At 36.5% G+C, this 18,657-nt stretch overlaps 1 protein-coding gene across 1 annotated transcript in view; it reads right to left on the bottom strand.

Moving 5' to 3' along the window:
* The window catches only part of LOC129136777 (uncharacterized), a 156,018-nt gene that overhangs the window by 46,452 nt on the left and 90,909 nt on the right, over nucleotides 1-18,657 (bottom strand). Inside the window, exon 3 of the mRNA XM_063792173.1 lies at nucleotides 11,027-11,148. Coding sequence (XP_063648243.1) covers nucleotides 11,027-11,148 — 122 coding nt within the window. The remainder of the gene's footprint in view (nucleotides 1-11,026; nucleotides 11,149-18,657) is intronic.

The raw sequence follows: 18,657 nt of genomic DNA, 5'->3' as shown, positions 1-18,657 counted from the left end.
ATCAATTCCCTAAGAAAAGGAATGATCCTCCCTAATATATATTAGAATGACATGGGAAACTTTTTACCACAATGAAATGTTGGCTCAAAAGCATATGCCAGTGAGGTGCTTTTATTTGCTAGCTCTATGATTTTGAAAATGTCATTTTATTTTCTGTGATCCACAACATTATTTAAAGCTTTGTCAAAGGGCAAGTCTGAAACACAGGATATTGGCCACTGAATTGTAATTTAGCAATCACATAACAAAGGAATTTGATAGAAATATAAAACTAGTCATTTCTATGAACCACATTATTTGAACTAAAATTATATTGTGAGGGTTTTTAAAACTAGAATTACATTAAAATTATTAATATTTGTCATAGCTACTTTTTAACCTTTTATTATTAAACCGAAATAAGCAATGGTTATTTAATTTCACTCTTTAGCAAATGTTTATGAAGCACTTACTGAGGACAAAGTACAATTTTAGCGGCTATGAATGATGCATAGGTCAGTAAGATTCAGAAAAGACAAGAAAACTACAAAACCACTAAATTAAGAATAAAAATTGTGTTAGAACATAAAAATGGTATTTGTATAGTGTTTCATTAAGAGAAAAGATCCATTTGTTCATAAAAATCAGAGGGCATGGTGTTCAGTGAGTATTTGAGGAATGCAAAAGATCCTCAAAGATGGACAGTGGAGAAAGTTCTTGAAACGGAAGAAATGCTTTATCATGTTGAAGACAAACTGCGTGCACTATAGTGAAAGAAAGGTAGTTTCTCAAAATTACAGGTTTTTTTTTTAAATCTCAGGTTTGAATAAAATGACATTTTGAGAAATACTGAAAATGATTAAGTTCTGTTTTTTATTATAAACTCAGCAGTGGAGGTATCAAGGAATGGCTTGCGGGGTGTTGGATTCCCATTATCCCTGTTACTTCTCCCAAACCCATCCTAATAAAAAAGACAATGGATGTACTTGCCACAGAAACACAGCTTTCAGATAAATGTTCTAGTCCTAACTTCCGATCTCATTTCTAGAGCTTTCTATGCAGAAAATGTAAAGTCATTACTGAGCACAAGGCTACTTCTAACAGTGACACTCATATGAAGCAAAAGATAATGATGAGATTAGCCATCTGTAGAAATCGTCACCTAAATAATTTGGAATTACGCAGTTCTGATCAAAATCTAGGGCACACAGAAAGAAAGCAACTATGAGCCATGAATCCTTTGGAGGGCATCCTAGCAGCTGCAGAGCAAGCCTGCTTAGAAATTCAGGTGAGCCCAGTGTCTGCCTCCTCTGTTTTCGCAGTCTCTGGTTAGCACATAGCAGGTCATGTTAAAATGATTTCGCATTTTATTTAATTTGAGAACAATAAACTTCTCAAAAGCACGAACCATCTTATTTAACTTTATACTTTAGGTGATACCTCATTGTTTAATGCCTAGCAGTTTGTCAGTGCCTTCTAGGCAGAAGGAAGCTTGTATGTGGGGGAAATAATAATAATTAAAATTTACTGATCTCTCTCTCTCTCTCTTTTTTTTTTGAATTCGAGACAGAGTTTCACTCTTGTGGCCCAGGCTGGAGTGCAATGGCACGATCTCAGCTCACTGCAACCTCTGCCTCCCAGGTTCAAGAGATTCTCCTGTCTCAGCCTGCCAAGTAGCTGGGATTACAGATGTGTGCCACCACGCCCGGCTAATTTTTGTATTTTTGGTAGAGACGGGGTTTCACCATGTTGGTCAGGCTAGTCTCGAACTCCTGACCTCAGATGATCCACCCGCCTCGGCCTCCCAAAGTGCTGGGATTACAGGCATGAGCCACTGCACCCGGCCTACTGATCTCTTACGCTATATGTGTAAAGTTCCTGAGCTAAGTGTTTTCTTAAGTCTTATTTATTCCTCAACAACCTAACAATGTAGGTACTTTTGTTATCCACAGTGCTCAATCTCAGTGGTAGAACTGGGATCTGAACCTGAGACTCTGACTCCAGAACTCTAGTTTGAAAATTCCTGCTACTTCCTACATAATTAGGCTTCGCAGTAATGGGAAACTCCCCTCTCTAGGACACAAATTATCAGACATTGAAGCCTACATAAGCTCCCTTGTGACAAATTCCTAATGATTATTATTCTGCCATTTGGGAAAAAAAAGGAATAAATCTATTTTACAACACGGTCCTTCCAAATTTATGTTCTTAAAGTTTTTTTCTTCAGAATGAGCATTTTCAATTTCTTCAACATCATTTTATATATCAAAGTAAGAATACAGTGTTGCTAAGATTGTTTTAAAAAATGATGTCATACACTTGCTCAGGAACTCATAGTAGATTTCAGAGTTTTTGTTTCTTTTTAAATGCAAACCCACTGGGCAGGCACTTTGGCTCATGCCTGTAATCCCAGCACTTTGGGAGGCTGAGGTGAGCACACAGCTTGAGGCCAGGAGTTCAAGACCAGCCTGGTCAACATGGTGAAAACCCGGTCTCTACCAAAAATAAAAATAAAAATAAAATGAAATAAAATGCAAACCCATCAATCTAGAATTTTAATTTCATTGCCCCTACTGTGCTTAAGCTTACAACAATTAACAAGGTTTTAATTTTTTTAAAAAAAGATATCTCTTAGCTTAAAGAGTTGTGAAAAATAGAATAAAATTGAATATTGAATATTAAAATTGAATATTTAGAAAATATGACACATTATATAAAATTCCTGTATTATTAATATTTTCTCAAAGTTGATTTATGCCATGCTTTTTGGATTTATGCTCTTGGCTGTTGGTTTCTTAGTTTGTCCACTACGATTTTCCACTTTTTGATGTGGCATTTTTTTCTAAAACTGTTTCTATTGTTTCTTTCAAAAAATGAGTTAAGCTACTAAGTGCAGAATGGATTCATTATTTTTTACAAGTATATGGAGGCTTAATTACCAAAAACATGACTCAGGGGATAATCTAAGTAGCCAAAACTATATGAGGAGGAAATAGGTTATTCCTTGAAACATGGTTGCCAAGTATGACCAAAACAAAACAAAACAAAAAACCAAGAAACAATGAACTTTTCACCTCACTACAGAATTGCTAACTGAGATTTGAAATCACCGATTTGTCACTGTTGTAATGGTAAGAACTCAAGTATCTCATGGTCTAATGTCTAGTTAAATCCTGTAGACACGACCTATTTTGTTAAAGTATCTTTGTTAACATAGGGTGCATTACATATCTATCTTTTCCTTTTTAACAAAAAAGAGTTCAGTAAGATGCATTTGTTACTTTATGACAATTGAAATAACAGAGAACTTATGAGTGCATACCTTATGACAAATATATGGCCAGATTTGTCTTCTGTATTCAAGTCTATTGTATGCTCTACTAATATAATACTGCTTTCAACAGAAGTATGCATCATGGTTTAAATCTAATATGGCCCATTGGTTTAGCAGTATTTGACAACCCTTGATATTCCTCTGAAAGATTCCCCATGACACTGAATTAAGAAAGATGATATTTCTCAGATAGAGCAGTTTTTACTGGCTCATGCTTTATTTCTAATGGAATTAAAGATAACTCAAACAATTTGAAACTCAAAAAGCATGTTCAGCTCTGAAGAACAAAAACCTCTAAGATAGTTTGCCCTAGCAATGTAAAGGAAGTTTCATGTTCACTGTTAACTTTAAATCTCTGCCAGCATTAGTGAGCAAATATTTCTGAGATCACTTCTTGTTCATTAAAATAGAGGGGAAAATAATATTTTAAATAATGTCAGATTTCAACCCTTCTTACGTATTTATCATGCCTAGAATGGCTTTAATTATGGATCACTGGAAACAGATTGCTGCAAAGAAAATAAACTTGAGAACAATCAATGATAATGTATTACAACTTTCTAGGTGATTATAAAGCAGTTTTCTTGTTTAACATACTAATTCCTATAGGACACTTTCATTCTCAGAAGAATAATTTAATTTTTATATTACATGTTTTCAAATCTTCCCTTTTTTGCTTTACAATTTTCAGAAGAATGAGTCTTCTAAAGTGTGGCAATCATATTTTGGAATTCATCATATATGACAGGCGACGGTATGTGAATTGTTGCCTCAATTATATTGTGCCATTAAGGTAATTTTTTTTTCTCTAAACCTTATCAAAAAGGAGGCATAACAACTAGCTTTCCTCCCTGAAATAGCAAATGCTGACAAGCTGTTTAATAATTCAGATGGCTTTTTCCTGGATTGAGTTCATCTCTAAGCTTTAGTTTTATAGAAATGTTTAAATATGTTACCTTTAGTTCTTGCAATTTTATTCTAAAAAATATTTTGGAGTTCCTTTTATCATAAAACAGGCTACTTTTGAATCTCATGCTAAGCAAGTCTGTTGCACCTCTGCTATTTTTACTTCACTCTGGATAGGTGCTTTTTCACAACATCCAAGGAATAGTCATCTCAGCTAGAATGGGGTAAAGCCTATTGTCATAAAGGAAAATATATCCTTAATATTTTCCCTTTGAGGTAAAGAATCTGTGTGGTTTATTTTCCTAAATGGGCCATAATTTTTTTCTGTAATTTTGACCAAACCATTTAACCTCTTTATTTCAATATTACTAATGTTGAGAATGATGCTTAGATAGAAAAAGCACAGGCAAAAAAAAAGGGGGGAAATTTTTTAGCAAAACTAATATAGCAACTGATGGCGAAAAGTTTAGTGTTCCAGGCTGGGGCTTATTCATGAAAATTATCAAAACAGCAATTTCTTCATCTACAAGAAGGAAGTTAGCAGCATAATCTCAGGGTTTTATGAGTATTAACTGATACACGAATTGTAAAGCAAGACACCTGAAGTAGTTTCTCCATTTCTCTTTATTTCCCCTTAGTGTTTCTAAATTTTACCAATTTTCCATGTACAAGTGAAGTTTTTATTCTAACTCAAGATGGTAGTGACTTAAAAGTTAAAGTCTTTCTTCTCAGCTCACATTCTTACCTGGTAAATTCTAAATTTCAAGAAAGTCAGGGCTTTTTTTTTTTAAGCAATGTTAATAAAAATTACTTTGTTTTCCATTTTTTTGATCTACTTAAATTTGGACAGAGAAACATAGTCTAAATGACATAGAACGTCCTTAATTTCAAAAGCTATTTAATAGTTTTTGATTAAAGTGACATTCCTAGAAATTTAAGTCAGGAGCAGAAGTAGGATATTAATACTCAGGAAGGCAAAGGTATTAAAGGAAGTGTTAGAAAGAATATTGAAAATTTAACTGGAAAAATTAAAAATCTAGAATATTTCAGAGAATCTGATAAGCTTACTCAACTTATATTGTATTTATCTTTGACTTCACATATCTTAAGCTATGCACTTTTGTCTTTTCAGTTTCCTTGCTGAAACAATTTTAAAAAGTGGTCACTTAAAAAATAAAGAAGTATATATTAACATCAACCAGCCACAAGAGGGAAGTCTTGGCTATGTAAGAAGTAGTGTGCATATAGGGAGGGGTCCATTTTTTTTTCAAAAAAACAAAATAATTAAAAGCAAAAAAAGAGAAAATATATATCTTTTTTATATAGCATGATGCAAAATCTGCTAGAGAAAATCTTTTCTACTTCTAGCGTGCTATCAGACTTTTTACAAATATAGAATTATACTTATGTCATACACTCTCTTAAATCTTGAATCATTTGTTCTCTGTGAAATTCAATATAAATTGATTTTTTAAAAATATATACATATATTATTACCCATATATCTATATTTTATGCACATAATACAAATCATGAACGTAATTACGACTTAGTTCTCTGATCTAAGTACATAGTGTGGTATCTAATAATTCTCTCTGTTATTAGCAGCATCTTTGGAATAAATTCTGACTATGTTTTATCCAGCTTGAGAATCATACATTTATAATGACGAGATTTAGAATTTCAGATATACATTTGTCAAGGAATAAATGAAAAGTATAAAGCATTTTTAAATAAGATCAGCTATTAAGCTATTTGGAAATTCATAGTGAAGAGAGACCTGAAATGGATATTGAGCTTTGTAATGACATATTTTAATTGAAAAGGTGTTTGGTGGGAAGTTTTGGATTATTTCTGTTTGCATTCATGATTGCTCATCAAATAATTAGCCTCACATGGTATAATTATACAATACAATTAATATATTATCTAAAGAATAGAATGTTCTGGCAATCTGTGGCAGAACAAGGAGCACAGAACTCTTAAATCCCAACTTTGGTTTTTGAGAACTTTATTAGTGACATATGCAATAGGTAGTCATTTTTGTTTAATATCTCTACTATTTCATCCTAAAAAGCATGCAATTTTGTGCATATTAAAAAGTATGCAATTTATTCATTGGTAAAATTCTGTGAAAATTTGATGTACTTGCATTCATATAGATAGAAAGAATATTATAAAGACATTTAGCGAGTACAGAACACACGTGAATTAGCCTGTTTCTTTCCATATTTATCTCTATACCTATTTAAGTTTGTGTGCTTTGAAGTTACAGTCATTTTGAGTATATACTTTAACATAATTTATTTTCTTTAACTATTTAGGGAAAATTTGTCCTTAGTCTAATTTCTAAGTTGGTTAGTGATATGGTAACCCAAAGTAATAAATGGTGCGACTTTGGTTAGATTTAACCTCATTTCTAGGGCATTTCTATGCTCTAAAATGAAAATCCTAAGATTAGTTTACTTAAATATTGGGTTAAATTATACCTTTTATAGTATAATTATATATAACATTGAACAAAGTATACTAATCCCACATGCTTAAGTCCTATTCTAACTAAAATATTATCTAATATTCATATTGTTTGGATTTTTTTGTCACGTGAATAATTTAATAAACTGTGAAGTGTGTATGTTTTATTGGTATGAAACTCATCACTTCCTAGTTTGAAGGGAGCCTGTTCTGTCTTAATTATTTTGTTGTTGTCTTGAGCATACAATTAGCAATTGCCCATGTTCAGAAGAACTTTCAATGGCAGGACAGACAGAATCTGTTATGTTTTCCTTCCACTTGGATAAATCACTTACAAATACTCCCATTGTAATTAGACATTTATTTTACAGTGCAAAATCTATATGGGAATGATTATCTTTCTTTTTTTTTTTGAGACGGAGTCTCGCTCTGTCGCCCAGGCTGGAGTGCAGTGGCGCCATCTCGGCTCACTGCAAGCTCCGCCTCCTGGATTCATGCCATTCTCCTGCCTCAGCCTCTCGAGTAGCTGGGGATTACAGGAGCCGGGAATCATTCTTAACGTGTCTCTGAAGTTCATTTTTATCATCAATGTAGAAATACAGAAGTAAAGAAAAACAATTAGAAAAGATATTGCATGTTTAAACATAGTTATAAAGGGCCTGGCAGAGAAAAATGCTTTTATGAAAGCTTAGTTTTGTTTTAACGTGGGGCCAGGTATCAATTCACATATAGTACTTTTTTTTTTTGTTTTAGGCCTTCAAAATTAGGCTTGAGCTCTATTTAATGGCATGGCAGGATGCTGTATTAATATAAGAAGTATTATTGTCATTCTACTGATATAGATGTTAAGGTGAGCAGAAAGTTAGCTCCCAGACTATGGTTACATAAAGAATTAGTGAAGAGAATGAAGGTGGTTTAATTTCCAAATCACTATTCCAATTACTAAGGATTAATACAGTCTTATTTTCTCTTTGTTCTATGGGTGTACTGCATGAATGTGCATTTGCTGAGGAGAACTTTAGTTACTCTGAGAGAAATGTGTGCTTCTTTATCAAACAAAAATCAAAGCTTCCTTCTTCAGTGTCATATTGAGAGGTGACTGTGCTGGCAGTCCTCAGAGCCCTCGCTCGCTCTCGGCACCTCCTCTGCCTGGGCTCCCACTTTGGCAGCACTTGAGGAGCCCTTCAGCCCACCGCTGCACTGTGGGAGCCCCTTTCTGGGCTGGCCAAGGCCAGAGCCGGCTCCCTCAGCTTGCAGGGAGGTGTGGAGGGAGAGGCGCGAGTGGGAACTGGGGCTGTGCTGGGTGCTTGCGGGCCAGCTGGAGTTCTGGGTGGGCGTGGGCTTGGCGGGCCCCGCACTCGGAGCAGCCGGCCAGCCCTGCCGGCCCCAGGCAATGAGGGGCTTAGCACCGGGCCAGCGGCTGCGGAGAGTGTACTGGGTCCCCCAGCAGTGCCAGCCCATCGGCGCTGCTCTCGATTTCTCACCGGGTCTTAGCTGCCTTCCCGCGGGGCAGGGCTCGGGACCTGCAGCCCGCCATGCCTGAGCCTCTCACCCACTCCATGGGCTCCTGTGCGGCCAGAGCCTCCCCGACGAGCGCCACCGCCTGCTCCACAGCGCCCAGTCCCATCGACCACCCAAGGGCTGAGGAGTGCGGGCGCATGGCCTGGGACTGGCAGGCAGCTCCACCTGCAGCCCCGGTGCGGGATCCACTGGGTGAAGCCAGCTGGGCTCCTCAGTCTCGTGGGTACCTTGGAGAACCTTTATGTCTAGCTCAGGGATTGTAAATACACCAGTCAGCACCCTGTGTGTAGTTCAGGGTTTGTGAATGCACCAATCGACACTCTGTATCTAGCTACTCTGGTGGGACCTTGGAGAACCTTTATGTCTAGCTCAGGGTTTGTGAATGCACCAAGCCACACTGTATCTAGCTACTCTGGTGGGGCCTTGGAGAACCTTTGTGTGGACACGCTATATCTAGCTAATCTGGTGGGGAGGAGGAGAACCTTTGTGTCTAGCTCAGGGATTGTAAAGGCACCAATCAGCGCCCTGTCAAAACAGACCACTGGGCTCTACCAATCAGGAGGATGTGGGTGGGGACAGATAAGAGAATAAAAGCAGGCTGCCCGAGCCAGCAGTGGCAACCCGCTCCGGTCCCCTTCCACACTGTGGAAGCTTTGTTCTTTTGCTCTTTGCAATAAATCTTGCTACTGCTCACTCTTTGGGGCCACGCTGCTTTTATGAGCTGTAACACTCACCGCGAAGGTCCGCAGCTTCACTCCTGAAGCCAGCGAGACCACGAGCCCACCGGGAGGAACGAACAACTCCAGACGCACTGCCTTAAGAGCTGTAACACTCACCGCGAAGGTCTGCAGCTTCACTCATCAGCCAGCAAGACCACGAACCCACCAGAAGGAAGAAACTCCAAACACATCCAAACATCAGAAGGAACAAACTGCAGACACGCCACATTAAGAGCTGTTAACACTCACCGTGAGGGTCCGCGGCTTCATTCTTGAAGTCAGTGAGACCAAGAACCCACCAATTCTGGACACAGTATGATGTATATTTTAATATTGTATATCAGCATTTTCCCAATTTTATTATAAGACCAATGATTATTTTAGTTTAAATAGAAACTAATGGTTATCTATCAACACATTTGGTATAGCATGGGACAAGCTTTTTAATTACCATCTATGAACTGAGCTTGTTTTCCTCCTATTGTTGCTGGTCTCTGATCTTTCTAAATATTTATCAACTGCAATGTGAGGTCATTAATTTATAAAAACAAAATTTTGTATTTAAAAATCAAACTGTAGCTTTATACTTACATGTAATTTTTTTAGCTAAGGATTCTTAAAAATCTCAAACCATAGCATTTTTTTATTTTACAAAATTAGCACGTATGTTAATAAACCAACATACTAGCAATGATATTAGTATAATCCATATATTAGGAAAATGAGTTTTCATGAATACATTAATATAACATTTCCAGAAATAGTTACTATTCCTTTATTCTAGGACTTTATAGATCCGAATGTTCTTCCAACAAACTTAAGGCATTTATCCATTTACAGAGAGCTTAGGGTTCTAATCAGAGCTGTGAGAGGTGTTGCTAGGCCATACTACAAAGGAGAAATGTATTGGTTTGGGGTTCCTTCTCCCATTTTACTAATATCTCTTTATATCCTTGGCAAACATATATTGTCATCTTGAAGTTATAATTCAACACATCAGGCAATAACCAGAAGGAAGAATAATTTTGGTTCAAATTTGTATTTTTGCTGAAAGCTTCTGACTCCATTTTTCTGGTTTGGTTAGTCTGCACACAAGCTCTTATCTGGAGGAAGTGCTCTAACTAGAAGCCACCTGTTTGGTCTCCCTCATCTCTGGCAACTCTAGGTTGCATATTTGGTCTTAGTTCAACCAATCAAAACTTAAATTAGCCAGAGTTATTTTTGTTGTCTGAAAGCATTAAACCCAACTGGATTTAGACTTAGAGGTCATATACTTTATCATCATCGAACCCAGACTGAGACTGAATGGGGATGGTATTAATTATCATATCATGAGTATAAACCAAGGCTGTCCCATGTAAACCAGATATGTGGCCACTCTACTTAAATGGTTACTTAAATGATTAGCTGACACCAGCTTAATATAGCTTCCTGGCAGAAGTTGAATTTTACATTGTGACTCTTGATTTGAAAGGCATTCAACATTTGAGGAAATGAATCTATAATGGTAATGCGACAATCATTAGTGCTGATATTTTAGAGCAAAGGTCCTCTCATAAATGAACTCTCAAATCACATGTAGGAGACCGCTTACCCAAATGATTCATAATGCTCTCTCTAGGGGCAGGGAAATTCCAGAGTGTCCTTTTTCCCTCCAGAAATAATTAGACTTTGTTTAGCCCACTTGCTCTGCTAGTCCCATGTTTCCAGGGTGACACCACAGTGTTTCCTGAGGATTTCTTCTTCACCCGGCTGCAAAACTGATCATCTGGTGAACAGGTAATTATGAGCTGAACTAGGAACCATGCCGGGATGTGAATGTCTAGTAACCACATAGTGTTTGCATTGTAACTAATGAATACTCCCTTGCCTAATATAACCCAACCTAATTACCCATAAAGCTTTGGGTAATTTTCACTTGACCCTAAACTTTGTGCATTTAGCTGCTTCTCTACCCATTACTGAATGATAACTCAACAAGAGAATAGTGAGCTTGAAGAGGAAAGGTTGTTCTCTCTGCAATATGTCATTTTTCTGCGTGGTGTTTTAATCAGAGAAAGTCATTTGTTTCAGTAAGTTCTCATTTACTTACCTAATTATCAGTTGTCGTTTGGAGAAGAGCCAGCCCAAGAAAAAGTACTTCAAATATTTTTCGCCATTTGTCTCTTTTGTTTTTGTTCATAAATTCTCTTGTACAATTTTTGTCAGCATCCACTGTAAGGAGAAAGAAGGATAGTGAGATCACACCACTAAATGAATGGAGCAATTGAATGTGTCTTACTGGGTTGTAGGTTTCAGGAAAATGTCTTATTTCTGCATCTCCAGCACCTACTGCCATACCTGTAGCATAGGAAAGTGCTCAATCAATATTTACTTCTTTCTGTGTTCATATGCTTTGAGATGATTCCAGGTGGATGCAAAGGATGACACTTAAGGCATCTGGGGAGGATATTTTGAGTGTATCATTCATAGTTAAAATATGCTATGGAGGTTATTAAAATAATTTAATTTTCCAATAGAAGCTTTAGATATTACGGAGTCTGACTATGAGCATGTTACTAAGTAATAACAGACAATATTCAGTAGAACAGCAGTTTAGAGACTACATTCTCTAACACTCAGTATACATAAGCCTTTCACAATATGTCCTTAGTCAGAGTCCAAGCACCATGGAAACCATCCCTAAATCCAGACAAAGACGGGAAAGGAAAAGACATATATCAACACCATGGCCATTGGACGCATAGGTTCTAACAAGTTTAACATCACTGACCACTTGATGTATAAAAGTGATGGAATTAATATGAAGAGTAATAAGGAGTTTGAGGGAGGTCACTGAGATGACAAAGGAATTCTTTAGCTATATCTGGGTTTTGATAAAACCATATCATTAATATCTTCTGGGAAAATTTGAGATCAATGAGTGCTATGATGCCATCACTGAGGTTTTAGGATCCAAGGTCTTTGTTAAAAATATGGTTACATGCAAAGGTCAGTGAACCTTCCTGATTTCCTGATTATTGTTGCAGTTGATGGTGAACATAAAATTAGTATCTAAAAAAGTGGCTGACCAGAACTCTGTGAAAATGCCCTCTCTTTTAGTGTTACTATTTTTTAATGTATTACATTTACCCCCTCCATATGCGTGGTGAAGAAATGAGAAAATAAATATAAGATAACCATATCTTTAGGGTTTCTTGAGACATTTGACAAGAAGAATATTGGAGCTTCCCCAGAAAATTACAAAGACTGAATAATAATATCAATGCTAAAGGAAGAAAGAAGCATTTTATAGACCACCATGGTTGATGCTGTGGCAGTTTTAAGTTATTTATTTTTAAAAATCAAAACATTTAATAAGTAGGAAAAAGGATCACAATTCTGACACTAAATTGAGACCATTAAAACAAATTTAATATGATTTTTAAAGCACTCATCGAAAATGACATTGATGAAAACAACAAAAAAGGAGTGAGTATTGATTGCATGCCTGCTCAGTAGTTTTTGTGTAATGTGTTGAACATTGTTATCTACCTCACAGGGAAAAAGGTATAACATCACACAATCCTCACACAAGAAACATCATCATAAGAGGTTGCTGCCATCCCTGTAGAGTGAGTGTGCTAAGGAGTCACTGATTTAATAGCCTAAAGACTGAATTATCCTCCTGCATCTGAAGCTGCTCTCTGTGGGTTAGGGTTTGTGGTCTGTGGATAAGGTAAGGAACTGGGGAAGAGGAAGGGAAACCACGTACAGCTGTCTGTGTTATAAATGCTGTGATGGCCAAACAGGAAACCTTTGTCTCTAAGGACTTGTAATCTGACACCTGTCAAGAACACTAAATTCTTTTTTAAAAAATAAAATGGGGCTAAATTGACCTCTTGTCTTAGAGGTTCCTAAAGGGAAGAAGAGAATAAAAATATGAAACTGTTAGCATCAATAGCTTAAGTCATTTTGCAGTATCTTGCTGAGTACGAAGACCTAGAGGTTGTTGCATCACCTTTTACTGATATTAAATGATTCCTTGGAGTTATTAAGTGCTAAAAGCCTTAACAGAGATCATTTTGGTTCTTTTGTAAAATAGAGTTTCCATACACTTTTTAAACCGTATTTACGCTTACATTTGTAATAAGTATGCAAATGTCCAATAAAGACAGCTCACAGCAGAATAGCATTACACACATTTATCAATGAAAACTAAAAAAAGAAACAAGAACATAAGCTTCAGATAATATAAGATAATGATTTACAAAAAATGCAAAATATTTTAAGTATTGATTAACTTAACAAACTTTTAACAAAAGCCTTTAAATGTTAAGCTACACTGGTAATCACTGAGAAATATTACGATGAAAAGAAATAAAGGGACTTAGAATCAGGTAGAAAAAACAAATAGTAATTAAAGTATGATACAAGAAAATGGAAATTTTAACTCTACTAATGGCCACAAAGGAATGGTAACTGGATCTTGGCTATCATATATAAATGTATATGGGAAATGTCAACCTGATCAGCAAGGTCATGGGAAACATCCCCAAGGAATGACCATGGCGGATGAGGTCTTATTTCAAAGTTGTGGTAAATGAGATGCGGAATTGGAGGATGATAAATGAAGACAATATTGCAAGACACAGTTAATATTACCTGTGAAGTTTTTGAGCTTAAGAATATGTCAGCATTAAACCAAGAAAACTTGATTGAGAGTCCAATTTTTTTGTGTTTTTGCCCACAAAATATATTGTGAGCAATGTTTTTGTTGTAGTTGTTCTACATACTTCAAATAACCATATTTGTACTAATGCTGGAGCTGACAGGATTCATAGGAAAATTGAAGGTAACATTCAGTAAAGACTCAAATGCATGGGACCCTGATCTGGGTTTTGCATGAACTCATGGATTTGTTTAGGCATAGAGTGGAAAGTAAACAGGTATAGGTCTTGATATTTGGAATTTAAAAATAATAAGACATTAAAATGCAATTAACATAGAAAAAATATATATAAAACAGTTCCATTAAATGTTATGTAGAATTATGATTTTAAAAAAGACGACCAGGCTGGGAATAAAAAATATTTTGTAGTTTAGTTACCTAGTTTAATATTGTGAAAGTAGTTTGAAAATCCTCATAAACTGTACAAATGCAAGAATGATAATAAAAATATAAACTGACAACTCTGAAGAAAATTCAAACGGGATCTTTCCTTTGTTCTGTGTTACTTTTATACAATAATGCATCCCCCTACATAGTCAGCTTCCTAAGTCAAAAATATAGCATTATCCTTGATTCTTAATTCTCATTCCATTGATCATAAAATCCTGTCAACCCTACTCTCTTAACAGCTCTAAATTTAATCAAACCTCTCCATTAACAATTCTACTCTTTTACTATAGGTTCTCATTATTCCTTTTGTTTCTGTAGTGCCCCACTTCACTTCATTTGTCCTCCCTCAGATTCATTTTCCATTCTGTGACTAGCGTACACTTCAAAAATGATATTCTAATACTTTAACTCCCTTCTTATATATTTCGGTGGTTCCTTATCTCTGGGATACAATTCAGTTTCCTTAGTGAGGCCCTAACTTGAACGTTGCCTACCTCTTCAGCTTTGTAGCCATACTTGGAACATGTGGCTCCTATGGTTGCTGGAGGAAGGGATGAGAGAACACGGAGAATGTGTACCTGTCTTTGTCTGTTCAGGACTACAGGAGACAGATAACTTCCCTTCAAATTCAATAGATGAAAATAAATTACATGAACCCTTCTAGATGCAATACTGTGGTCACTAAAACATTTCATTTTGCTACCTCTACAACTACATGACATTTCCAGATATATGAAATGAAATGGTTTGGTAAGGATATGGCATTTTCTCTGGACCAATACCAAAATATTTTAGTTTAAAATAACAAATTAATTCCCAGAAACTGAAACACATATGTTTGCATGAAATTAGCATATTTTCTCCCTGTAAGTAAGCAATCTGTAATATAATATGAAACATTTTTTAGAAGATCTTATTATGATTGAGTAATTTAATAAGAGAAAGTCATATTAGTAAAATATTTACTGGAGACTAAGACAACTTAGTAACTCCAATGGGGATGATTTTCCAATAAGACCAGAGATGTGAAAGTCTCTTAAATAAAATTCTGTTTCCATTGATGAACACTAAGGTCGATTCCATATCTTGGGTATTTTGAAAAATGATGTAGTGAACATGGGAGTGCAGATATCTTTTTGACATACTGATTTCACTTACTTTGAATACATACACAGTAGTAGGACTACTGCATCATATGCTAGTTCTATTTTTAATTTTTTGAGGAACCTCAATAATTGTAATACTAATTTACATTCCTAGAAACACTGTGTGGGAGTTCCCTTTTCTCTACATCCTCACCAACACTTTTCTTCTTTCATCTTTTTGTTAATAGCCATTCTAACAGGTGTGAAGTGCTATGTCATTGTGGTTTTAATTTGCATCTCCCTGATGATTAGTAATGTTGAGCATTTTTTCATATACCTATTGGTTATTTTTTGAGAAACATCTACTCAGTTTCTTTGCCAATTTTTAATTGGGCTATGTGTTTTCTTGCTATTGAGTTGTTTGAGTTCCTTATATATTTGGGATATTAACCCCTTATCAGATGTATGGAAAAGGGAAATGTTGTATAGATACACAATAGGATGCCATTCAGCCTTTAAAAAGAAGGAAATCTTGTGATTTGTGACAACATGGATAAACCTGAAAGACATTATGTTATGTGAAATAAGCCATTTGTCTTTCTGCAAAGACAAATATCACATAATCTTATATACATGTGGAGTTTAAGAAAGTCAAGCTCTTAGAAGAGAGTAGAGTGATGATTATTGGGGGTTGGAGGTTGGGGGATGGGGCTGTTGGTGCAATGTTGGTCAAAGGGTATAAAACTTCAGTTAGATAGAAGGAATGAGTTCTAGTGTATAGCATGGTGACTACAGTTAATACCAGTGTATTTTATACTTGAAGTGGCCAACAGTGTAGATTTGAAATGTTCTTACACTTAAAATGATATATATATTATCGGGGGAGCCAGCCCCCAATATTTCAATGTAGGTTCTTTTCTATTTTCCCTAAGTGTCAGCCAGTCTGAGAAATAAAGAGTACAAAAGAAAGAAATTTTACAGCTGGGTCTCCGGGGGTGACATCACATGTCAGCAGGTTCCATGATGCCCTTTTTCTTTACCAGATATTGGGGGAACCAGCCCCCAATATTTCAACATAGTTTATTTTCTATTTTCCCTAAGTGTCAGCCAGTCTAAGAAATAAAGAGAAAGAGTACAAAGAGAGAAATTTTACAGTTGGGTCTCCAGGGGTGACATCACATGTCGGCAGGTTCCATGATGCCACCGAGCTGCAAAACCAGCAAGTTTTTATTAGCGATTTTCAAAGGGGAGGGAGTGTGCAAATAGGGTGTGGGTCACAGAGATCCCATGCTTCAAAGGCAATAAAATATCACAAGGCAAATGGGGGCAGAGCAAGATCACAAGGCCAGGGCGAAATTAGAATTACTATTGAGGTTCCACGTCCTGCCGGGCACACATTGTCATTGATAAACCCCTTAACAGGAAACAGGATTCAGAGCAGACAACCAGTCTGACTAGAATTCGCCAGGCTGGAATTTCCTAACCCTAGCAAGCCTGGGGGCGCTGTAGGAGACCAAGGCATATTTCATCCCTTATCGACAACTGCATGAGGCAGACGCTCCCAGAGCATCCATTTTAGAGACCTCCCCCTGGGAATGCATTTGTTGTCCCAGGGTTATTCCTTGCTGAGAAAAGAATTTAGCGATATTTCTCCTATTCGCTTTCTGAAAGAAGAGAAATATGACTCTGTTCTGCCCAGCCCTGCAGGCAGTCAGACTTTATGGTTATCTCCCTTGTTCCCTGAAAATCGCTGTTATCCTGTTCTTTTAGGATGCCCAGGTTTCATATTGTTCAAACACACGTTTTACAAACAATTTGTATAGATAACGCAATCATCACAGGGTCCTGAGGCGACATACATCCTCAGCTTATGAAGATGATGGGATTAAGAGATTAAAGTAAAGACAGACATAGGAAATTATAAGAGTATTGATTGGGGAAGTGATAAATGTCCATGAAATCTTCACAGTTTATGTTCAGAGACTGCAGTAAAGACAGGCATAAGAAATTGTAAAACTATTAATTTGGGGAACTAACAAATGTCCATGAAATCTTCACAATCTATGTTGTTCTGCTGTGGCTTCAGCCAGTCCCTCCGTTCGGGTTCCCTGACTTCCCGCAACAATATGTGAGGTAATGCATATGTTAATTAGCATGATTTAGCCACTCCACAATGTATGCATTTTTTGAAACATCTCATTTGATATGGTTTGACTCTGTGTCCTCTCCCAAATCTCACATTGAATTGTAATTCCCAGTGTTGGAGGAGGGATCTGGTGGGAGGTGATTGATTCATGAGGGCATATTTCCCCATTGCTGTTCTTGTGATAGAGTTCTTACAAGATCTGGTTGTTTAAAAGTGTGTACCACCTCCCCCTTGAACCTGCTCTACCATGGTAAGATGTGCTTGCTTTCCCTTCACCTTCTGCCATGATTGTAAGTTTCCTGAGGCCTCCCAGCCATTCTTCCTGTACAGCCTGTGAAACTATGAGTCAATTAAACCTCTTTTCTTCATAAATTAGCCAGCCTTAGGTAGCTCTTTAGAGTAGTGTGAGAATGGACTAATACAACTTTGTACACCATAAATATATAAATGTTTGTAAATTACAAAAAGAATAAAGAAAAAGAAAAAGAGAATCTCTCTTCTCCTGGCAGAACTTCATGGTGTTACAGACTATATTTTCCTTTCTGAATCTCCTTTTCCTCTGCTTCTTTTATAGGCCAACCCTACCCTATCCTCATCCTTGGTGCTGTGATATATTCTTTCTTGAACTATGCTAATACTTTAAATCATTGTATTAGTCCGTTCTCACATGCTATGAAGAAATACCCAAGACTGGGTAATTTATAAAGGAAAAAGATTTAATTGATTCACAGATCTGCATTGCTGGGAGGTTTTAAGAAACTTACAATCATGATGGAAGGCAAAGGAGAAGCAGGTACCTTCTTCAAAGGGGGGCAGGATGGAGTGAGGGCAAGCAGGGGAAATTTCAGACACTTATAAAACCGTTAGATCTCATAATACTCACTGTCATGAGAAGGGCATGGGGGAAACCACCTTCATGATCCAATTACCTCCATCTGGTCCCGCCTTTGACATATAGGAATTATGGGGATTACAATTCAAGGTGAAATTTGGATGGGGACACAGAACCAAACCATATCAATTATGTTACAGTAAAACGTTGCTGTTGGTCTACTCTAAGCATCTTTGTGAAGAACTCTTTGTATTCTATGGAAACAAGCAGCAAAAAATAAAACTGAACTCAATTATTGGTGAAAGTCTTCAGTGCCCCCCCTGACACAAAATGGAAAAGAGAGACCAAGTATATTAATCATATTAAGGGACAGATATTGCTCACAAATATTAGGAAAAATGAAAGGGAACAGCACGATTTCTGGACATGTTGGAGATAAATGTATGGAATTAAAGATTACAAAGATGGTCTTTGTATTCTCAGAAGAGCTAGCAATGATCAATAGAAACCACCATGGGTTCACCAAAACAAGTCAATTTATTTTCATTTTTAATTTGGC

Source organism: Pan troglodytes, chromosome 14, assembly GCF_028858775.2.
Source record: "Pan troglodytes isolate AG18354 chromosome 14, NHGRI_mPanTro3-v2.0_pri, whole genome shotgun sequence".
Lineage (NCBI taxonomy): Eukaryota > Metazoa > Chordata > Mammalia > Primates > Hominidae > Pan > Pan troglodytes.
Note: the sequence above shows the minus strand (reverse complement) of the source record. Positions and strands in the feature narration are given on the sequence as shown.